The 18707-nt window shown below is 42.9% G+C and overlaps 2 protein-coding genes across 2 annotated transcripts in view; one reads left to right on the forward strand and one right to left on the reverse strand.

Annotated features, from left to right (window-relative positions):
- Positions 1-2697, reverse strand: part of METTL15 (methyltransferase 15, mitochondrial 12S rRNA N4-cytidine) — a 191977-nt gene extending 189280 nt beyond the window's left edge. Inside the window, exon 1 of the mRNA XM_073347785.1 lies at positions 2531-2697. The gene's annotated coding sequence lies outside the window, so the exon portion shown is untranslated. The remainder of the gene's footprint in view (positions 1-2530) is intronic.
- Positions 2698-4816: 2119 nt separating this feature from the next.
- KIF18A (kinesin family member 18A) overlaps positions 4817-18707 on the forward strand; it is a 107998-nt gene continuing 94107 nt past the window's right edge. The window contains exons 1-4 of the mRNA XM_073350650.1: positions 4817-5211; positions 5483-5640; positions 8652-8756; positions 16641-16751. Coding sequence (XP_073206751.1) covers positions 4884-5211; positions 5483-5640; positions 8652-8756; positions 16641-16751 — 702 coding nt within the window. The 5' untranslated portion in view covers positions 4817-4883. The remainder of the gene's footprint in view (positions 5212-5482; positions 5641-8651; positions 8757-16640; positions 16752-18707) is intronic.

Raw genomic sequence — 18707 nt, forward strand, 5'->3', positions numbered from 1 at the left:
CATGATGCAATTTATCTACCCAGTTTTTAATCTATTCTATTTATTCAGGTCTACCCATCATTCAGTCATTTCTATTGTTTGCCACAAAATGGGAACATGCTGAACAATCATTTTAAGAAAGTTACCTTCATTATAATCTACGCCCCACCTGTTAAATTGCACCACACTTTAAAAGATAAACAAATTAGGCAAGTTCTCTGTAATCAGATATTTTCTTGTTCTCCAGAAACTGTTTAAATTACTGATGGATAAAATTACCTATAAGATAACTATGAATAGCTACCATCAATCGGCTTATCCCACCCTGTAACTGCAGGCCAAATAAGCGAACTTTACAATACTGGAGATAAAATTGTTGAAAAGGTGCTTGTCTCCTTATTTAATTCAGAAGTATGCCTCACACTATGGCCCTGATCCTGCAGTGAGCTCTCTCTAAACAGACTATGGCACTCTCATAGAGATCACTACAAGATCAGAGCCAACATTAATAATCATTTTATTGTCTACATCCTTAACCAGAATTGCTTTATGTAGTCATATGAACCCAGTAAGACGTTATACATATATATTATATTCAAACACGATTCATATCCCAGAAAAATATATTGATAAGTTACTTCCCAGCACTCTCATTTTAGGCAACTTTTTGTTTTAAAAAGCAAGAGTCACATTTCTTCTAAAATTCATGCCAATTAGCATTTCGATGTGCTGTTTGTACTGGGAGTTTGTAAGCGAACACGTTGCTGTCATTTGTTGAAATGCGACTTTAGGAAGAGAAGATGTACAGCCTCCGGTGCAGAAGGGTGAATGAACAGGAGATAAAACCTCAGCGAGCACTTGGGCTTGCGACACACCCCACACCCCGGGCGTGGAGGGCGGCAGGAGTGGGGGTGGTGAGCAGCATCCTCCCACAGCGGGTGGGACGAGCGCTCTAGCCAAAGGGGGGAGAGACGAAAGCACCACAGGGACCGTTAACTCGTTTTCAACGGATGGCTCCGCGGCGTCTGGTTTTACTGTGCGTCTACAACGAGGCTTCGAAGTCTCTACACCCGAGAGCGGTAGAGGGCCGGCCGGCCACCCCTTACCCCCCTCTTCCAGCCGAGCCGCCCCCGCCTGCTTCTCCTCTCCCCCCCCCGCCCTGCAGGCCGCGGAGACGGTGGGAGTCGGAACAAGGTACTCACTGCAGATCACGCCGCCGCCCCTCTCTCGCTGCCGGGGTATGAATGCACAGCCGAGCCGAGCCGCCCCGGCTTCCCCTCCCCTCACAACAAGGCACCGGTGCCTTCAGTTCCGCCTGCATGTTGCTGCCGCGACGGCGGCCCCCACCTGTCTCATGTGGGAGCAGAGGATCCCTGAGGGACCAGGGAGACGTAAACGCCCGGAGGGGAGTGCCCGCCCCCCGCCCCCGAACCCGTTCAGATCTCCCCAACTGCCCGGGGCCCCACCGTGGTGTATCCCTCGCTCAACAGCCACATTGCACTCGCCTCAAGCCAGCCCCGTGAACTCCCCACATTCGATCCTGCCTGTAGCCCCCTTTCCCATCTCCGCACCGGCTCCGCTCTGTGCACAGCCACATACAAACACCTGCCCCCTGTATATACACACTACGCTCCCCTTGAACAACACCAATCAGCACGCCTGCCAACTGCAGACAAACCCACTTACATGCTTGTCAGTTGCATACTACCACTTCCTGTACATAACCCACACGTATACAAATGCACACGCCCCATCCCGTCATATGCAATTAAATACAGTAATACTTTATTGGCATGAAAAGCTATGCAACGTTGCGAACGTTTTAAAAGACACCTCGAGTATCTGCCAGTGGCAGATATGTGGGACCTGCCCAGGTCAGGGTTTCGCCCTGTTTGGGGTTTTATCTCCGACACTTACTTGTCATTAGTGTCACAACCCATGCTACTCCTACACCTACCTCTCAGCTGCATAGAAACATATGCATCGATTCTATATACATAAATCTACCTCAGGTACATACCAACTTCTCACTCACTCACACACAAACACAACCACCACCACCAAGTTGTGTACACAGCCTACTACAGAAGTGCCAGTCACGACTTCAATCATTAGGCTGAGTAAAGTTTTAGTCCAATCCAGCAATACTTTGTGGGCATGCATGCTTATCTATTTGTTAGTTTCCCAATCTCTGTTCTAATCTTCTTCTTGAATGAATTTTGATGCTAGAAGTGGGGCTTGTTGCACCCGTGCAGACCCGTTCCCACTCGAGCAACGATGCAGCACTCCTGCTGGGCTCCTGCTGTGAGCCTGTGTGTGCAATATGTAGAGACAAACGCATAGTGCAAAAGATGGTTTGCGAATAGTCGTTTGCCTTTAAAGTGAAATGTAGTTGATTTCTACAATATTCACCAGTTCTGTTATAAAATTTGCTCAGCTACCTGTACAACTATTTGTGATTTATTCATCCAAATACAGTATAACATGACTTGCAGCCCCCTTGAGTATGCGCACCCCCACCCAGGGGCTTAATGCAACTTCTCCCACTCACCCCTTTGTGCACGATGGATTGCTAGCCCGCCCGGTAGGCCACCTGTCTCCCACCCCCAGGCAGAACAGGACCCTGCAGGGAGCTTCTCGGAATTATATTCCCCTTTCTCACGTGATAACACCCAAAAGGAACAAGCTGAATAAGCACAGAGCCCGTAGGCACGGGGCACGTTTTCCTAGCAGGAAGAGTAGCGCTGCCCCCACCACTTGACCTTCCAGTGCTTTACTGAGCCTGGACGGATCCCCGCTCGGATCAAAAGAGTCCCGCTTGCCCTCGGCGTGGTCGCACTAGAGACGTCATTACAGCGCAGGCCAATCAGGTGGCGAGGGCAGGCGGGCCGCTTGTGTTTGAATTTGGTCACCGTGAGGCTAGAGAACGAGGTGACAGGGGGTGCAGCCCGGGCAGAGCCAGCGGCGCCCCCCCCCCGCCCGCAGGTAAGTGCGGCTGCTACTGCCCCACGCGACAGTCTCCCCCTGGCCGGCCTGCGGAGGGAACCCTCGGGCCAAGCTGCGGGTGGGGTGGAGGCGTCTGAACCGGCTGGAGCCGCCGCCCGGAGAGGAGTCTGGCCCGGCGCTGGCGGGGCGACCGGTCTTTGTTACTGCAGTAACTATCTGCCTGATACGATGTGCAAATAATGATGGTGATATCCTAGAGACGGGAGCTTGTAGGCTGCTTTGTAAAGGAGTTTGTATTTTGGGAGGGACAAGAGAAATATTTATCTTAGTTATCAGAGGCCTGGTCATCATTACCATAAACGTGCTGTGAGTTGAAGGGAAGCTGTCAGTTTAAAACTTGCACTTCTGCCTGAGAAATGTTTACTTCATAACTAATTGGTAAGATTATTCTAAAAGGAAAAATCCTGTTTTCAATGTATTGGATAGCACCTCTCTGCAGCTAGTTTCCTTCTTTCCCCTGTGTAATCAGTTTTCCCTGTCCTTTGTGTGGCTCTTTCACACAGGGACAGACAGGCAATATTGCTTACTCTGAAATGCTCAGTCTTACAAGAGTTATGGGAATTTGCAACATGGAGCTCTCTGGAGGATCAGGTCCAAAGATTTTAAAAGCAAAAACAAATAGAATTTGGGGACAGGCATAATGCCTGAAATTAACTTTGACTCCTTTGAAACTATCTAGATTTAAAGTTAACAACGTTCCTGTAAATTACTTTTGCCACCAGACCAGCAGAGTTTTATATTGACTCCATCTTAAATATTTTGTTTGGGTTTTGTTTATACTCAAGTGATTTAATGTTAGTAGAGGAGACAAATCAAGACCATTACATTTTTTACATAAAGTGATATTTATTGTCTTTTAAAAATCTGGTGAAACTAAGATTAGTGCTTACTGGGCCATGGTGGTTTACATGGTGGTAACTTGCAGTAAAGGTGCCTGACTAGTTTAGAAATACAGTAGCAGTCGTTTCCTAACTGTTTAAAAATAATTCCTTTTATTGGAGCTTTCAGGGCATTCTGACAATGTTAGGTTGGAACTATTTTTGGACGTTTTAAAATCATTTAGAATGTTTCATTTTTAATTGAGGATTTTATTTTGGAAGATGATATAAAGTAAGTATCTGTGTTTGCATTCACACTGTACCATACCCAGCATGTAGGGTGTATGGGATTCATAGCAGCACTGTGCATCCCAGAAGAACTTTCAGGATGATGAAATAGCATTCCTTTTTAAACTCCCAATCCATAAACTGCCCTATAAACAAATGCAATTAATTTTTCAGTTTTCCACATCATTTTTACTTTAGGGACAACAGAGACTGGGAGTTCTCTCACCAAACTCCTTGCTGGCTTATGATGAAAAGGGCTCAGTAGACTGTACCCTGGCCCTAGAGAGAAAAGGGCTACGTGGAGAGTCGCAGTGAGCATTTGAGGCTAGCCTAAACTGCTTGAAAGCATGGGACCCATGGGGACAAGGTCGAAGCTCTGCCACAATATAGATAAAGCTCTTAACTAGCATGTTGTGTATTTGTAATGTATATGAATTTTTAACAATAAATTAATTGTTCTGTACACTATTTAAAGAATTGGACACTAGGCTGGAAATGTGAGACTATTATTCCTTTGATATCATGAAAAGACAACTGGCTGTAGATTGATCTTAACAATATAAGAAATGTACTACTTAAGTCTTGATGAAATAACTCTTTAATAAATTAGAAAATTGGACTTGTGTGTTTGATGGATGTTGTTGCCTTGGACATGAGCTAATTGCAAAGCTGTAGCCACATTCTGAATTCTAAAGTCATCTCATAACTGTTTTCATTTACAGAAGAGATTTCAGTTGCTTGGTCTGGAGAATTTTTCTTGGTAGCAAAGAAGAATTAAACCAAAGCATCATCATGTCTACTGCTACCCAGGAAGATATTTGCAATCATGTGAGAGTGGTGGTCCGTGTCCGTCCACAGAATCAAAAAGAAAAAGATGGCAACTTTAATAAAGTGCTTCATGTTGTAGACAAGCACATGCTGGTCTTTGATCCAAAAGAAGAGGAATTTAGCTTCTTTCATGGGAAGAAAATAGCATATAGGGATATTAACAAGAGAAAAAACAAGGATCTCAATTTTGTGTTTGATGCTGTTTTTGATGAAAATTCATCTCAATTAGAAGTTTTTGAACACACTACCAAAACTGTGCTTGATGGCTTTTTAAATGGATACAATTGTACAGGTAACTTTTCAATTTGTCTCCTTGAATTGAACAAATCATATTTAATTTCTGGAAATCTCACTTAGGTGCTAAAATTGATTTTGAACAGCTGCAGCTTTATCACTAGCAGTCAGAGGCAGGAGATTCACTTTTTATTTTCTCTCTCTTTTTACATACACAGACAGAGAAGAAGACCTATTTTGTAAGAAATCAATATTGGGATTATAGTAGATTTCATAATTGGTGTAGTGATATGATACTCATACTTAAACTAATCTTTCTGAAAATTCAGTGCTTGCATATGGCGCAACAGGAGCGGGAAAGACCTACACGATGCTGGGCTCACCTAAAGAACCAGGAGTGATGTATCTAACCATGATGGACCTTTACAATTGTATGGATCAAATAAAAGAAGAGAAACTGTGTACTGTTGCCGTTTCATATCTAGAGGTAAGCCAACTCTTGTATTTTGTGTATTGCTATCAATAAAGAATATTTTCATATATAAAATACAGTGAAACCTGTCTGAAGGAATGATTAAGGAGTGACATAAACTGGATGCTTAAGAGAGATGTAATAGAGATGGAGTAGAACCATGCTCAACGATTTGGAGATGTTTGTAGGGTAAAATCTTAAAATAGGATGCTGCCCAATAAGAGTAATTTCTTCTAAAGATTTCATTGAACACTCCAGTTATCATCAGTATTTTCCAAATTATTTAATTATACACCCTTATAAAACACACAGATATTATGTGCAACAAAATATCCTTGAGTTGGCTGATAACTTCAGGGATGAGCACAACTGAAATGCCTATGAATAGTGTGGAATCACTTGATTGTAATTCAGACTGTTTGTTTGGTTTTTTTCCCCTTTCGGTTATGAGATTTTTTTTTCAGGTTTTTTGTTTGAGTTGCTATAGTAGTGTTTAAATTGAAAGGTTTTCTCTGGTTGAATTCAGACAACAGCTATCTGAAGATAAGGGCTGTCATAAATATAAAGGGAAGGGTAACCACCTTCCTGTATACAGTGCTATAAAATCCCTCCTGGCCAGATGCAAAATCCTTTCACCTGTAAAGGGTTAAGAAGCTAAGGTAACCCCGCTGGCACCTGACCCAAAATGGTGAATGAGGGGACAAGATTCTTTCAAATCTGGGGGGGAGAGACAAAGGGGTCTGTCTGTCTGTGTGGTGCTTTTGCCGGGAACAGATCAGGAATGCAGCCTTCCAACTCCTGTTAAGTTAGTAAGTAATCTAGCTAGAAAATGCATTAGATTTTCTTTTGTTTAATGGCTTGTAAAATAAGCTGTGCTGGAGGGAATGTATATTTTTGTAATTAAAGGTTTTGCCTAGAGGGATTCTCTGTGTTTTGAATCTGATTACCCTGTTGTCATAAATATAAAGGGAAGGGTAAACCCCTTTGAAATCCCTCCTGGCCAAGGGAAAGCTCCTCTCACCTGTAAAGGGTTAAGAAGCTAAAGGTTACCTCGCTGGCAACTGACCAAAATGACCAATGAGGAGACAAGATACTTTCAAAAGTTGGGAGGAGGGAGAGAAACAAAGGGTCTGTGTCTGTCTGTATGCTGGTTTCTGCCAGGGATAGACCAGGAATGGAGCCTTAGAACTTTTAGTAAGTAATCTAGCTCGGTATGTGTTAGATTATGATTTCTTTAAATGGCTGAGAAAAGAATTGTGCTGAATAGAATAACTATTTCTGTCTATGTATCTTTTTTGTAACTTAAGGTTTTGCCTAGAGGGGTTCTCTATGTTTTTGAATCTAATTACCCTGTAAGATATCTACCATTCTGATTTTACAGGGGGGATTTCTTTATTTCTATTTACTTCTATTTTTTATTAAAAGTCTTCTTGTAAAACACTGAATGCTTTTTCATTGTTCTCAGATCCAAGGGTTTGGGTCTGTGGTCACCTATGAAAATTGGTGAGGCTTTTTACCAAACCTTGTCCAGGAAGTGGGGTGCAAGGTTTTGGGAAGTATTTTGGGGGGAAGGACGCGTCCAAACAGCTCTTCCCCAGTAACCAGTATTAGTTTGGTGGTGGTAGCGGCCAGTCCAAGGATAACGGGTGGAATATTTTGTACCTTGGGGAAGTTTTGACCTAAGCTGGTAAAGATAAGCTTAGGAGGTTTTTCATGCAGGTCCCCACATCTGTACCCTAGAGTTCAGAGTGGGGGAGGAACCTTGACACCTGTAAAGTATTTACCATCCTGATTTTACAGAGGTGATTCTTTTACCTTTTTCTTTAAATAAAATTCTTCTTTTAAGAACCTGATTAGATTTTTCATTGTTCTTAAGATCCAAGGGTTTGGGCCTGTGTTCACCTGTACCAATTAGTGAGGTTTATTATCAAGCCTTCCCCAGGAAAGGGGGTATAGGGGTGGGGGGGATATTTTGGAGGAAGACGTCTCAAAGTGGTCTCTTTCCCTGTCCTTTGCCTTGTCCTTGAACAGTATGCTGCCACCACCACCACCAAGCATTTTAAACAAAGTTTATACCTTGGGGAAGTTTTTAACCTAAGCTGGTAAGAAAAAGCTTAGGGTCTTTCATGCAGGTCCCCACATCTGTACCCTAGAGTTCAGAGTGGGGAAGGAACCTTGACAGGGGCATTTCAGCTGAAGCTGCTTTGCCAGTGGACTGTAGAATAAGTTATCTACTACCACCTTCTTCTGTTGTTGATTGTACTTGATCCCTTCTCTCTATCACAATGCTACTCTTGCACGTTGCTCTCTCATTGCTAGCAGGAGGAGGAGCAGCAGCAGCTGTAGCAAATGAAAACAATTTGATCTTTCAACTCCTGCTAGAGCACAGAGAAAGAAGTGTAGAATCAGTACAGATGTGCTCCAGTGCTTCTGTATTAGACATAAATGTGTCTTTCACTGCATTCTACCCAAGTGCTTCACTGGCAAAAAAAAGGTTTGCGTATGTTGTTGCTACATAAGAGCTCTTCCTCTCCCCATCAAACTCCACCTTTTCACCAACCAGTGACAAGATTGTGTTCTTTTCACTTCACTGCTACTTCTTCCACTGCAATTGGGAGAGTGCTACTTTCATGAACAGTAGCAAAGAGGCCTTCCACATTAAAATTGAGGTAGGGGTTACAGATTCTGAAGCCTAATGTAACCCCTTAGATTAAGAAATAAGACTTGAGCAAATGTGTACATACAGCATTGAATTTTAGTAAAGCATAATGTCCCGATAAATTGGTACGTGTTACAAATTATAACTGATAAATTATACTCTGCAGATGAGCATTAATCCTAGGGAAAGAGAGTCGGCTAAAACTTTTCTTCAACTGAATTAAGCCTGTTTTAATTTAAGACTCTTGAACAAATAGGTATACATGAAAGTAGAGCAAAATTATTCTTTTTTAATCTCAAGCACAATAGGATTTCATTTTTAAAGTGTGTGTGGTTTTTGTTTTGTTTTTTTTTTGTTTCTTCTGGAGGTCTACAATGAACAGATCCGTGACCTGCTAGTAAATTCAGGACCACTGGCTGTCCGTGAAGATACCCAGAAAGGGGTGGTGGTTCAAGGACTAACATTACATCAGGTATGTAAATAATATTTTTATCTTGCATTCTAAGGCCATGTTAACACTACAAACCTTGGTCAATGAGAGCAACATCTGCATAAAGCTGCCATATTTAGTAGCCACATGCACAAGCGATATACTGGGTTCTTTGCATTGGCTATGCATTCTCACCAGGAGTGCTTGTATCAGTGCAGTGTACTACGGGTATGCAGTATGCAACCAGCCAGCATGCTCTTTTGGGAAGTTTGGGCAATGAGTGGTGAGGCAGAAACGAGTTGCACAAAAGGTGATTGGATGCAAGGGATCAGCTTCCCAGCGTTTAGTCTCCATCCCATAATGTCATCTGTATCCTATAATTTTTGCACCTTTTTTAAAAAGAAATGCAACGAACCCACATGGTCCCCCTTTTTGTCTGCCATCTCTGACAAAAGCATGGAGCCTGTGCAGCTCTGCACTATTGTTGTAAGTGTTGCAAGCACAGGACACACAATCCTCCAGTATTTGCAGAGTCGAATCAGTGGGGAATACAACCATTTCTTGTGGGACAGATTGCTGTGGGACATAGCAAGAACCAATTCAAGGGTGCTGGTGGAGTTCACAGAGCAGTTGCAGATCGTGGAGTGCAGCTTCTAGGCTCGAGAAACAAGCACTGACCGGTGGGATCTCATTGTAATGCAGGCTTGTGATAATGAGCAGTAGCTGCAGTTCCGTTGGGTGCACAAGGTCACGTTCCTAGATCTGTGTGCCAAGCTGCCTCAGCCCTTTAGTGCAGGGACACCAGAATGAGAGTTGCACCAACAGTGGAAAAGCGAGTGGTCATCACATTGTGGAACCTTGCAATGCTAGATTGCTACCAGTCATATGGAAAATCCATTGTGGGGGCTGTTGTCATGCAAGTGTGCTGGGCCATTAATCTGCGTCTATGCAGGATTGTGGCTCTCAGCAAGAGGCAGAACATGGTGGATCGATTTGCAGCAGTGGGATTCCTGAATTGTGATGGAACGATAGCATTTTGGCACCAGACTATCTTGCCACAGACTACATCAACAGAAAGGGCTATTTTTCCATGGTTATGCAAGCATTGAGATATTACCAGGGATGCTTCATCAATGTTGGCTGTTCAGGAATGGTGCATGATGATCATATCTTTAAGAACACAGGACTGTTCAGAAAGTTACAAGGAGGGACTTTCTTTCCTGACAAGCGGATTACCATTAGTGATACTGAAATGCCATAGTGATCCTGGAGGACCCAGCCTACCACTTGCTCCCCTGACCCATGAGGCTGTACACCAGTCACCTTGACACCAACAAAAGATTCAACTACTGGCTCAGCAGGTGCAGAATGACGAATAAGCTTTTAGTAACTTAAAGGAACACTGTCATTTACTCACAAGATTGGATCTCAGTAGAAGAAAATCCCAATAGTTATAGCTGCCTACTGTGTTCTGCATAATATCTGTGAAGCAAAGGGGGAAAAGTTGCTGAAGTGGCTGTCTGCTGAGTTTGAACAGCCAGACGCAAGTATTAGAAGACCTCCATACGGAGCTATATGGGTCAAACAGACTTTGAAAGAGCACTTTAACAGTGAGCCACTGTAACGTATTGAGGTGTTTTGGGGCCTGTTATGAATTGTGTGGCTTGGTGTACATCAGTGAATATGACACTTGGCAGACCTATTAATTTTGTGATCTTTGCTGTACATTTATCATTGTTACACTTTCGTCACTGATCCTATGAGTTGTCACACTGTATAGTAACAAGTAAGTGGGTGCTCTTACAATTGCTAGGCACTCTCCAGCATATGTTGGGAGCTATGAATTATTTTCCAAATAATGGAATTTTATTCAAGAACAAAATCAGTGCAAAGAAAACTGTTCAATTTAAAAGCAAATACATTAAAACCTTAATCAATTAATGGAACAGAACTTAACAAGGAGAAATTCATGCACATTTCACCTGCACATAACGCAACTGTGGCTTTCACAGGTCAGTGTATGTGAAGCTGTGGTTGTCTATAATGTTCCCCAGGATGGAGTGGTAGGAGTAGGGATGGCAGCCCCTGATGCCACATGGGATGTAGAGAGTTGCTATACTGGGAATTCTCCATGGACTACAACAGAAGGCAAGCCCATGATTGTTAAACCTGTAGGTCAACAAGAGTCTGTAGCATCTGTTTGTTGCCAAAGAAGTCCCATTATGTCCTGGTACACCTCCCTCTCCCTTTTCTGCTGCAACTCCTGGGCCTTTCTCTTGTCGTCTTTTTTTCTTCCTTTTCTAGGCTGTTTACAAGGTTAACCCTCCATGCTCTTTGCTCACTGTCTGATGCAGCACTCCCTTGCAGGATCTTACTGAATATGTCATCCTGAGTCTTCTTTCTTCTCCTTTATTATCTGACACAGGTGTTCTGTGAAGGGAGAGGACCTCCCAGGGAACCCCTCTCCCCTTCCCCTCTTCCCCCCCTCCATGGCCACAATGACTGCAGATAAAACACACTCAGGTACCTTTGTCAATATAGTCACACTGGGAAAATTTAAGTTCAGAACTGCCTTCCCTAGCTCCCCTAAAGTTTTTTTTAAACAAGGCATGCTTATTGACATGTCTGCTTCAGAGTACTTGTGCATGCACCAGCCATGATGAATATGGCCCTCCAGAGGTGAGGGAAATGAGGAGGGAATTGCTTGCTTGCATGAAACCATGACTACAGGGTAATGGTACTGAATACTGACACCATTTTCCACATGCGGTGGTGATTTTAGCAGATAACTCGCTCATGAGGGTAACAAAGGCACAGAGAGCACAGGTGTTGCTGGCATCCCAAAGCCACTAGTCCTGTATGCTGCTAGTCTTTGTACTGCAATGGTGCCTGCCAAAGTTGTTGCTGACTGGCCCAGGGAAGCGTCCGATCATGGAGGAAGTAATAAGGCTCTTCTCCCAAAAGTTTCTAGGGATGGCATTTGCACAGTACTGCCACGAAATTTTCATTGAGATCTCGGGAGGATTCAAGGGACATCCCTGTGTACATAAACAAATTACTTCATATGGCCCTCCCCATCGCCTACCTCTACTTGGAAATGAAAAGCAGATAGCAGTACAACAGAGAGTTATCTTATCTGAGTAAATTTAATGTAAAGTTGATAACTGTGTCCTGTTTAGTTGGATGTGACATCAGTACATCATTTGAATGGGAAATACAATTACACATTTATCTGAGGTTCAGTCCCCTGCATCGGGCTCACCCATGCTGGACTGCTAGGACGGACTGGACTGCAATGGAGTCTCAAATGGGTCCTGGCTCACTACATAGCTCAATCCCAGCCCACCACCATGTTCCTCCTCACTGTTTATGCCAAGGCCCTGTGGCTTGGGCTCTGTGGAGGTATCCACAGTGTTGTGCAGAGCGATGGTGGGATCGCAGCCAAGTGTGAGATGCAGCTCTTTGTAAAAGCAGCATATCTGCAGCTCGACACTGGATCAACTGTTGACATTCTGATATGCCTGCTGCAGTTCTTTTGCTTTCTCGCGGCACTGCTGCTGGTCTCTATCGTACTTCTGCATCTGCCCCACACACAATCTTCTCATTGATGTCCACGTTTCTACGTCCGGTCCATAGCTGTGCTTGCGCAATCTCTTCTCCCCACAGGCCCAAGAGAGCCAATATCTCCTGTCTACTCCAAGATGGAGTGTGTAGCTGGCATGGTCAGCTGGGCATTTGCATACAACAGTGGAGAGTTGCTACGTATGCTTGCCAAGCTGGAGAATCAGAAAAAGGCATTTCAAAATTTTTCAGGGTTTTAAAGGGGAAGGGGGCCTTCTGATGTCTGTGAACCATGGGCAGCTGAGATCACAATTATGACCAGAGAGGTTCATGTTCGGCATTGTGTTGGTGTTCTTTTAAGGTTGATATAAGTAACAGCGTTTGCACTCATGCTGCATCAAAGTCAGTACATCAACCGTGGCTCAACACAACTCAAGGAGGCAGTATTGCCCCGTTATGGGGACACAGTACTTACAACAGTGGGAGACAAATGTAAGTGTAGACACATGCACAACTAGGTCAACGTAAGCCACTTTGAGAACTTTGTAGTGTAGACCAGGCCTAAGACTCATAACTCCCCGGACATTGTGATGAAGCTTTTTCCTTTTTACAGACTCTGAGACTAAGCAAACTGCTTAGTTATACAGTGACTCTTCCTATGCTCGATAATTGAACTGGTGGTGCTGTTTCACCAGTTCACTTAGCACCATTAATACTTACGTTGCTATCTGTTCCCACTAGCCATGGGGTTTTGGTTTCATGTCCACTGTAACTTTGCTGTGCATTCTTCTTCATTGTTTGCAGTCTCACTGTTTCCTGATCACAGTTCCCAGCAGAGCTGCCTGAAGCAGTGTATTCTGGATAACTTTGAAAGGGCTTCTAGAATATTTCAGCCAACCTGAACCCTGTGTGGGAGTGCAGAAAAGCCATCTAAAGTTCACCAGTCACTTCTTGGGGTAGGAATGAGAGGTCTCTGCACACTTTGAAGCTTTTACACGAGTAATCTCTGTTCACACAAGCAATGCAGCAGTGAAGTCTAGTTGTATGGTTTGTTTGTTTGAATTAAGACTAGTTCCACAATGACTGCATTGCCTTTGCATGGCTGGGAACATTTTTGTGTATGAATGTGAGGTGTTACCATTGAGGAGACCACTTGATAGCTAACGCATCAATTTTTTATAATATAAACAAGGCTGATGAGATGCTTGCAGAGCCAGGAATAAAACTGAAGAGTTCTGACACCCTCTATCCTGCTTTAAACAGCAGGTTACAATTATAGGTGGCACAGCTGTCAACGCTTACACCAAATGTTCCCTGACACTTCTTATAAAATGCTTTTTCAGTTGCTTATAACTTTGCCAAACTTTAACCATCTAGGCTGAAATTCTCCATGTTGGGTATCTGCCAGAGGCTGAATTATTTTTGAAAACTTCATCAAAAATGGTTTCGCTGTTCTTCAGATTGAAGTGAAGGGACAATATGTTAAACTCCTAGCTTTTCATTGAGAAGCTCTAGCACATCTGTGCTTTGTAGAGCAGAGACTTGAAATTTCGCCTGGGGGTCTCCCTGGGGCCTGGGATGTGCCTTCTACCATCCCTGTTAAAACTTGGCCAGATCTGAACAGATTATGACCCTCTGAAAATCTGTTTTCACAGGTTCAGAGGCTGTTAGAGTTTGACAGCTAAATTCTCTTAAGATTCCATCTGTCCTGAAATATGCTTCAGCCTAGGGGTTCAGGGGTTGAGAAGGATTTTTTTCCCTGCAATTGCTCCTCCTTGGGACTGCTGTGGTGTCAGACACAGGAACTAAGAGCAAAGAGACTGCTTCTAATCTGCTCTGCGTTCCTCCTGCTGGACCCAACTAATGTGGAGGACTAGGGGAACACAGCCTGCATACAGCACTGCGGGGTAAGAAGCTGGGTTTAGAGCTGGACAGGATATGGGGTGACTGGGATAATACATACTGGTGGGGTCAGGGATGATGTGTGGGACTGGGGGGAGAAGGGTTTGCGACTACTCGAGAACCCTCCCCCTCAGAAGCTAGAATAGAATCCAGGGTTCCTGAGTCTCATTTCTCTGCTGTCTGCAAATAGCTGTGAAAGCCATTGGCAAAATGCGTGCCTTCTCTCCCTCTCATGGCTAACCTCCATAGAGGATGACAACCTACTACAGTAGAACCTCGGACAAACACCTTGGGAATGGAGCTTGTTTGTAACTTTGAAATGTTTATAATGTTTTGTTCAGAGTTACAGTTCTTTTTTTCAAAAGTTTTACATCTCAATATGACTTAGTTTCAGATCTGTATTATGCAGAAGAAGAATGCTGCTTGTAATTTAAATCTGAATTTAAATGAAATTAAAGGCATCTTAATTTAAATGAAACAAGCACAGAAACAGTCTCCTCTACCTTATCAAATCTTTCTTAAATGTTCCCTTTATTTTTTTAATAGTTTACATTTAACACAGTACTGTATTTGCCTTTTTTTTTTGGTCTGTGCTGCTGTATGATTACATAATTCTGGTTCCAAATGAGGCATGTGGTTGACCCATCAGTTCGTAACTCTGGTGTTTGTAACTCTGAGGTTCTACTGTATTTTTATCAGTTACTCTGATTCAACTAGCAGAGGTCTGAGCTGTGGATCTAAACATTCTAACCTATGATTACCCATGGGAGAGCCAATATTGTTACTCTTCATGGAATTTCTGTTTAAGAAATTGCATACCAAAAAACTAAATTTAAAAAATGCCAATAAGATTTCCTTTGCAACCTTAGTGCAGCCCTGTTGTGCATATGCATTATGATCGTCTTTACATGATCACATACTTTTCCGCAGGACCCCTGCCTTGTTCATTTAAATGGATAGATGTTGACTGAGTGAGCAGCTAATCAATATTTTGTTTTGTTCTCATCCTTCAGTGTATGGTCTCGGGCCTTGTTCATTGCCCACTGTTCAAACCATGCTTTGAATGCAGAATTAATTTCCTCATGGGCTTTTCTATGACACTCAACTCACTATAGTATCTGAGTGTTTCATAGACATTACCTCACAGGAGAATTGTGAGGATAAATTAAAATGGCATATTCTCTTTTTATGTATAGAGAACTTAGGCACAGATACTTCAACATCAAAATATATGCTAATTTTGGGTGGACAATTTGAGATTCCTATGGTCTATTCCCTACCCTTCCGTGCCAAGAGTTTATAGCACTTTCTGTTCAGAGCACACCTCTCACTGACTTCAGCTGCAGCTGTGATTGCTGGACACTTCTCTAAATCTACCCCCAGTATCTCAAGTTAGAACAACCAGAAAGCGAGGAATGTTGAATGGCTATTTGTGAAAAGTTTGGTTTAAGTGGCTTGCCCAGCATCACATAGGACCTTTGTGGCAGAGCAGGGACTGAATACAGTTTTCAGGGTGGCATTCAAACCACATGGTGGTCCTTTCTCTTCCTGCAGCCCCCTCCCTCGTTCACTAAACACGTTCCAGTTTCTGCAGCAAATGAGTCAGGGATCCTACAGACAACAGCCTCGTTAACCCGATTCATTCAAACACGACCTTGATTCATTTCTTGAGCACTGTCCACTCCACCATGAATGAGGGAAGATCCTCTGAAAAAATTAGTATGTAATCCTGTAATTAAAGACCTTATTGCAATACCTATGCAGAAAGGGGTGGAATTAAGGCTACATGGGAAGCCTTAATTCTGGCCCTTCCGAACTTTTGAGAGGTTGGCTTTGCAGCTGTAATGTTCTTTAATGTAGTTCTTTGTTTGTAATAAGCTTATAAAGAGTTGTCTACATCAGTGGTGGGCAAATTCTGGGGCCTGCCCCCCTAGGAGGAGGTAGGGAGGAACATTTTGGGGAGTGCGGTGGAGCCTGGTGGAGCCTCCACAGGGGGTGCGGAAGGAGCACCACACCCCCATCCCAGCTCTTCCTCTATCCCCAGCTCCACCCCCAACTCCACCTTCAGCCCCAAGCTCTACCGCTGAGGAAGCCTTGGCTGTGCAGTAATGGAGGGGCGTGGACAAATTCCCTTAATGGTAAGGAAAGACACGAGTGGAAAAGTTTGTGCTCTGCTGGTCTAGATATGTAAACTTACTATATATTTTTAATTAAAATAGATATCCTTCAAAAGTTTTCTCTTAATTACAAAATAAACTTTATTTTAAGTGACTTGGTTTCAAAAAGTAAATTTTGCCTCTGACTTACTAAGTTTTCTCTCCCCCTCCCGCCCCCCATTCAAGTAACTCCTCTTAGGATGATTTTAAGACCATTAATTACGTATCAACTGTATCTAAAGCCTGTTCCCTAATTAAATCTCATAAATATTACTAATTTCTTGTGTAATCTCAACACTTTTTGTAGCCTAAATCTGCAGAGGAGATCCTTCAGATGTTGGATTATGGAAACAAGAATAGAACACAGCACCCCACTGATCTGAATGCCTCATCTTCTCGGTCCCACGCTGTCTTTCAGGTAAGATGATATAGCACAGGGATTCTCAAACTTCATTGTTCTGCGACCCCCTTCTGACAACAAAAATTACTACACAACCCCAGGAGGGGGGACCAAAGTCTGAGCCCACCTAAGCCCCACCTACTGGGGGGGGGGTCATGGGGTCATGACACAGAGTTTGAAAACCACTGATATAGCATGTTTAATGGCTGATATCTGAGACTTAGTGAGTTTTAGATTTAAAAAAAAAAATTAAGTAGTTGTTAAGGTTCAAAATGGCTATCTGACTATGGCAATCTTGTTTTATTAGGTTGGGTAGGAGGCGAGAAATACTGCTCATTTTTACTATGCTTCTCTCTCAATTTGTGTGCTTTAATTTTATTTTAACTTTGTAACTGTTACGTAGTTCACAGTGTTTTTGGGGTACAGTTTATATGAAATACGTTATAAAAAATAAAGTTGCATTGTTCATTTCCCCCTCCTCCCCCCACGAATCCTTCAAATAAAGTTCCCTCAGGAATAGGTTTTAGATACATTTGGAACCTAACTTGAAGCTGCCAGGATGCTTTAAGAAACTGATATGAGAAAAAACATATGCATAACAAAAAACTCCAAAGATCTATAAAAATATTTATACAATATTGTTAAATTGTGTCTGCAACAAGGGAAATACATAAGTGACTGTATTTGACAAAACCTTAACCCTTTCGTGACTTCATGCACATGTATGTTTCCCCCACTTGCTTAGCAAGATCCTTGGTGTTAAATATTACTTTAAAATTGCCTGAACTGGTGATTTTATTTTATTTTATTTTATTTTTTTTTTGTCTTGTTGTTTCTCTCTATCATTGTGATGAGTATTTCCTACCCTTTCCAAAAAATACCTTTGAGTTCTGTTGATGCCCTTGAGGACCCTTGGGTCAAAAGTAGCACTGGAGCATGTATGCATAAAATGCCTTGACTGTCTATCTTTTAACCAGTGTGCATTTTTAAGCATGAAAGGTTAAATCAATTAGAGATGTCAGTAAATTTGAGATGCATAGACCCTATAACAGTGTGGAAGCACCACTAAGTTAAAGTTACATCATGACCTCCATTTAAAGATGGGCTTTCCTAAAGCCTCAAAAGTCAATATGCTTAGTCAGATTTGTTTGAAATTGGGTGTGCCTCAGGAGTTTGCAGGGTAGGATTAGTGACCCAGATCTGGAATTGTTTGAGCTGGGGTTTCGGTGATATAAGCCCTGGGAAAAAAATAACCATTTTAAAAAATGCTTCTAGGTGGCTTTTTGCCCAGAGCTAGAGATCAAATTGCTGATGTGATCGAAGTCAAAATGGTCTTAGTCTGAGTTTTACCCAGATGGTGCATGGCACCTACTAAATCTTTGGGGGACCCAAACGGAGAACAGTTTTTAATAAAACTAAGGCACTAATGACTGGATAAATCACAGACCTGTTGATGGCTGTGAACTCACACTGTCACTAACATAACTAAGGATAAATTAAACACAAGCCCCCACCTAAGACCAAAAGACTTTGAACTGGTTGTCTGGAGGCTGCTGCAATTTGTGAATCCTAGATGACAATTCCATTCTGGGGAGGAATGTCATCAAAGTAGGTTGGGGGAAGGGGGATTAGACATGTGAATGCTTCACGGGAGGAGGGGGTATGTGGGGAAATAGGAGAGGGCTTCAGGGCTGCAGTGAGGAAAGGGGGCTAGGGGGAGTGGGTTGGATGGTATGTGACATAAGAGAGGTTGAGGATCAATTGTGGGAGATGTAGTACCCCCAGCTCTGCTGGTGCACCAACACTACATGAAAGCTATTAATAAAGAGTTGGAAGAAGATTAATCAGGAAATTGAATGGTTCATGTAACAGGTGGTCAGCAGACGAAGGCCCCCTCTTCAGGGTGTAGCTTCAAGAGGCTGGGTTTCTTGAGGTGGGGAATTTTGTATTCACTCTCCAAGATATTACCCAGGA

The sequence above is a fragment of the Lepidochelys kempii genome, chromosome 6 (assembly GCF_965140265.1).
Source record: "Lepidochelys kempii isolate rLepKem1 chromosome 6, rLepKem1.hap2, whole genome shotgun sequence".
Taxonomy (NCBI): domain Eukaryota; kingdom Metazoa; phylum Chordata; order Testudines; family Cheloniidae; genus Lepidochelys; species Lepidochelys kempii.